This window comes from Lactuca serriola, chromosome 4 (genome assembly GCF_051521515.1).
Source record: "Lactuca serriola cultivar US96UC23 chromosome 4, Lser_US96UC23_V15, whole genome shotgun sequence".
Lineage (NCBI taxonomy): Eukaryota > Viridiplantae > Streptophyta > Magnoliopsida > Asterales > Asteraceae > Lactuca > Lactuca serriola.
This window is the reverse complement of record NC_136411.1, coordinates 367,927,925-367,930,220: the sequence shown is the minus strand read 5'-3', so window position 1 is coordinate 367,930,220 and position 2,296 is coordinate 367,927,925. Positions and strand designations below refer to the sequence as shown.

Sequence of the window (2,296 nt, the reverse complement as noted above, 5' to 3'; positions counted from 1 at the left end):
AAAATGTTCATTTATAATAGCTTGAAATAAAAATTACAGCAAACAGTGCCCATTTAATAATAAATTTGTAGAAACTATTAGCCGAGATTATAGTATCATCACAACAAGATAATGTTTCCTAGTATTATGGGATATTAGTTATAAAGATATCGTTCATATCCAGTGTATCACAGCCTGTATATATACTTGTATTATTAATGAAATACACACGCATTGAATAGATTATTAACATGGTATCAGAGCGTATAATCCTCTGAAAACCCTTTCTCAGCCGCCAATCTTCTTCTTTCTTTCTCAGCATGTATCCTCTGAAAATCAGCCTCCATGGATCCCAAAAATCACCCAGCCATCACTGTTACAAACATCAGAAACTTCATTCCATTCACTCTTGAAATGGAAAACGGTCAATATACTTCATGGGCTGAGTTGTTCAAAATACACTGTCGTGCTTTCCAAGTTGAAAATCACATGGACCCTGAAGTCAAGCCACCACCATCTGCCCCCTCTTCCTCAACTGCCACTGAGGCCGAAAAGGCCACAATAACCTCTGAATCTCAAATCTGGTCTCGTCTAGACGCGATTGTTCTTCAGTGGATCTATAGTACAATCTACAATGATCTTCTTCATACTATCCTGAAACCTCAGACTACTGCCTTACAGGCTTGGCAAGCTCTCGAAAATATTTTTCAAGATAATCAAAGTTCAAGGGTTGTCTATCTCGACAGCAAGTTCGTTTCCACCTGTCTTGATCATCATCCCAACATCTCCTCCTACTGCCAAGCTATGAAGATGTTGGCGGACCAGCTTGCCAACGTGGGAAACCCGGTGTCAAATCAAAGGCTCGTTTTACAACTAATTGTCGGTCTTAATGAAAGCTACGAAGGCGTTGCCATGCCCATACAACAAACCACTCCTCTTCCTGATTTTTATGCAGTCCGATCAAAACTAATCATGGAAGAATCTCGCAAAGCTCATCAAGCAGCCGCAGCTGCAACTTCACCTAACATCAGCGCCACCGCAACCGGCTTAACAACATCCACAACACCTGTGAACCCCAGAAACAACGACAACAACAACCAATTCAATCAACAACAACCTGATTTTACCTCTTTTCGTGGACGAGGTCGTGGCAGAGGAGATCGTGGTCGGGGTAGATCGAGCAACAACAGGGGACGAGGCTTCCACAACGGTTCACATCAACCTCAACATACTTCCGGTTCTAGTACACGCTCCTATCAACCATGGCTTACACCACCTCCTTGGGCATTCGAAAACTACTCACCATGGGCCTATCCACCGTGCCCTTATCGTACACAACAACTTGGTAACACCAGCAGGCCTATGCAACCTACGACTCCAGCTACATGCCCACTGATTTGGAGCAGGCTTTTCACACGATATCGCTCCACCCACCTGACACAAATTGGTACCGGACATCAAACTTTGCCTTACCCTTTCCCTCCATTAATTCTCAAAAATGTTCTTCATGCTCCTCATATTATCAAAAATCTTTTATCTGTTCGTCGGTTCACCACTGACAATAATCTTTCTGTGGAATTTGACCCTTTCGGTTTTGATGTGAAGGATTTCCAGACGCGGACACCACTTCTTCGATGCAATAGTTCTGGCGATCTTTATCCTTTCACACTTCAATCATTGTCCCAAGTTACAACACCCTCAACTTTTGCTGCAATAAACAAGGATTTATGGCACCATCGGCTCGGACATCCGGGATCTAATATTTTATCTTCTTTACAGTCTACTTTGAAATTTAGTTCTAGTTCTAAACCTTTATCTCCTATTTGTTCTTCTTGTGTGTTTGGAAAACAATCTAAATTTCCTTTTTATGCTTCAAATTCTATAACACATTTACCTTTTGATATAATTCACACAGATTTGTGGACATCACCTGTGCTAGGTTCTAATGGTCATCGATATTATCTCCTATTCTTAGATGACAAAACTAATTTCTTGTGGACATATGTGACAACCCAAAATTTCCAATTGTACGAACATTATCTATTCAATAGAAGCCAGTCCAGTTTCGGTGATTTTCATACTTTTCCGAACAAGTTTGTGTACATTAGGGTTTACGTTTAAGGATATATCAGGAGAGTGGATGCTCCTGGTTTTGTGAAATTTGAGCATTCCAAGTTTCATAATGTTACAGTCCAATATCCGGAATAAAAATATTTTCTGCCAAAATATTTCAGGACTATAAATAGATTTCTAAATTAAATTAATTCATTATTCACAATTCCAAATAGAGAAAAGCCACTTTCTCTCTCACGGATCT

At 40.2% G+C, this 2,296-nt stretch overlaps 1 protein-coding gene across 1 annotated transcript; it reads left to right on the top strand.

The window, feature by feature from the left end:
• The first annotated feature begins 324 nt into the window (after window positions 1-324).
• Window positions 325-1,925, top strand: LOC145099749 (uncharacterized). Its single transcript, XM_079037263.1, has 2 exons — window positions 325-1,757; window positions 1,895-1,925. The coding sequence occupies exons 1-2, from the start codon at window positions 325-327 to the stop codon at window positions 1,923-1,925; spliced, it is 1,464 nt and encodes a 487-aa protein (XP_078893389.1).
• Window positions 1,926-2,296: the final 371 nt, after the last annotated feature.